The 1,302-nt window shown below is 46.0% G+C and overlaps 1 protein-coding gene across 1 annotated transcript; it reads right to left on the bottom strand.

Annotated features, from left to right (window-relative positions):
• Positions 1-848: 848 nt before the first annotated feature.
• Pmar_PMAR020707 (hypothetical protein) lies at positions 849-1,268 on the bottom strand (the record flags this gene model as incomplete). The annotated part of the gene is made up of 1 exon (XM_002768706.1): positions 849-1,268. One exon carries the CDS (start codon positions 1,266-1,268, stop codon positions 849-851), a length of 420 nt encoding a protein of 139 aa, XP_002768752.1.
• Positions 1,269-1,302: the final 34 nt, after the last annotated feature.

The following is a 1,302-nucleotide window of genomic DNA, read 5'->3' as shown; positions in this document are numbered from 1 at the left end:
TCGACTGATACCACTCGTGCTGTGCAAGTTATGACACAAGTCATGGAGAACTGTAGATAGTTTCCAAACCTCCCCGTGTTGAGTCTTGAGTCAAGCAAGACTCATCGATAGTATGGGTACGAGGTTAATCAATCACAGCACAAGCTAATTCGAGGGCCGAAGTTGGCAAACGTCGTATCTCCTTTCCACTCCGAGTTGAGCATGCCAACAATGTTCCAATGACGAACATGATGGCTCCGTTCTGAGAGCAGCACTAATGACTTCATGAACAAGCCTCATTGGTCTCTTTACAAAATAGTACGAAGTTCTCAACTTAGTCATATTGCTGGAGTGTAACGTTAAACTAGTCAACACAGCGCTAAGACAGGTTGATGATGTCTTGGAATGACTCCGGGTATGATATCCGCTGAGTCGACTGCTACTAATGGGTCGTTACGGCAGTCAAAGAGAGAGGGAGCCATGCATGAGTTTTGACGAGTCATACAGTATCGATTCAATGTCAATTATCAGCGAACGTGTATATACTGTACGAACCAATCAGTGGTGAAGAGAACTCGGTGGCATCGAAACCTCGAGAGGCAATGTTAACCGATCGTTACAAAGGATGTTGACGGGTTAATAAAAGACGTGTCTAGTCTCTGAAGGAACTGTAATAATACTATCCTTCGGAGCAATGCTAAGACTCCTTCCTTAATTCTGTAGTGTTCCTCACGTGTTAACCATATTTGACTTTGATCATTGAGTTTTGATTCTTGAGTCCTCAAACTGTGTTAACGCAAAAGCACTATGAGATGAGATAGTGTAACCTTATTCTCACTGAATGAGATGATAAACAATACCAGTAAGAATTATGCCAGATTTTGCATGCCCATGCCATAGTCTAAATTAGCCACCGGAGTAGCAGAACGCTGAGACCGAGACATCGGCCCGCCTGCTGCTCCCATGGGTGGGGCGAGGACTGTTTGAGCTGAATGTGTGAGGTCTCCACCTAACATGTTCGGGTTGAGATTCTCTCGTACTTGCACACGCTCGACCCCTCCGTCCAAGTAGATAGTTTCAAGCTGCTTATTGCGCTTCTTACTCTCACCAGCCACCACTTCAGTCTGATTCACTTCGACATAGCGGTCAACAGTCTGTACTTGAGGCACCTCCACAACACGTTCAACGCGTTGGACTTGAGTCTCCTCGATGATCTTATCAACATACTTCCGCACCACTTGAGGTACCGGGACTTCATTGATCTTCTCCACATACCGAGGGACCACCATTTCGACCTCCTTATCGACGTACTGCACCTCGGGG

The sequence above is a fragment of the Perkinsus marinus genome (assembly GCF_000006405.1).
Source record: "Perkinsus marinus ATCC 50983 genomic scaffold scf_1104296967418, whole genome shotgun sequence".
NCBI lineage: Eukaryota > Perkinsozoa > Perkinsida > Perkinsidae > Perkinsus > Perkinsus marinus.
This window is presented reverse-complemented; position numbering and strand designations above follow the sequence as displayed.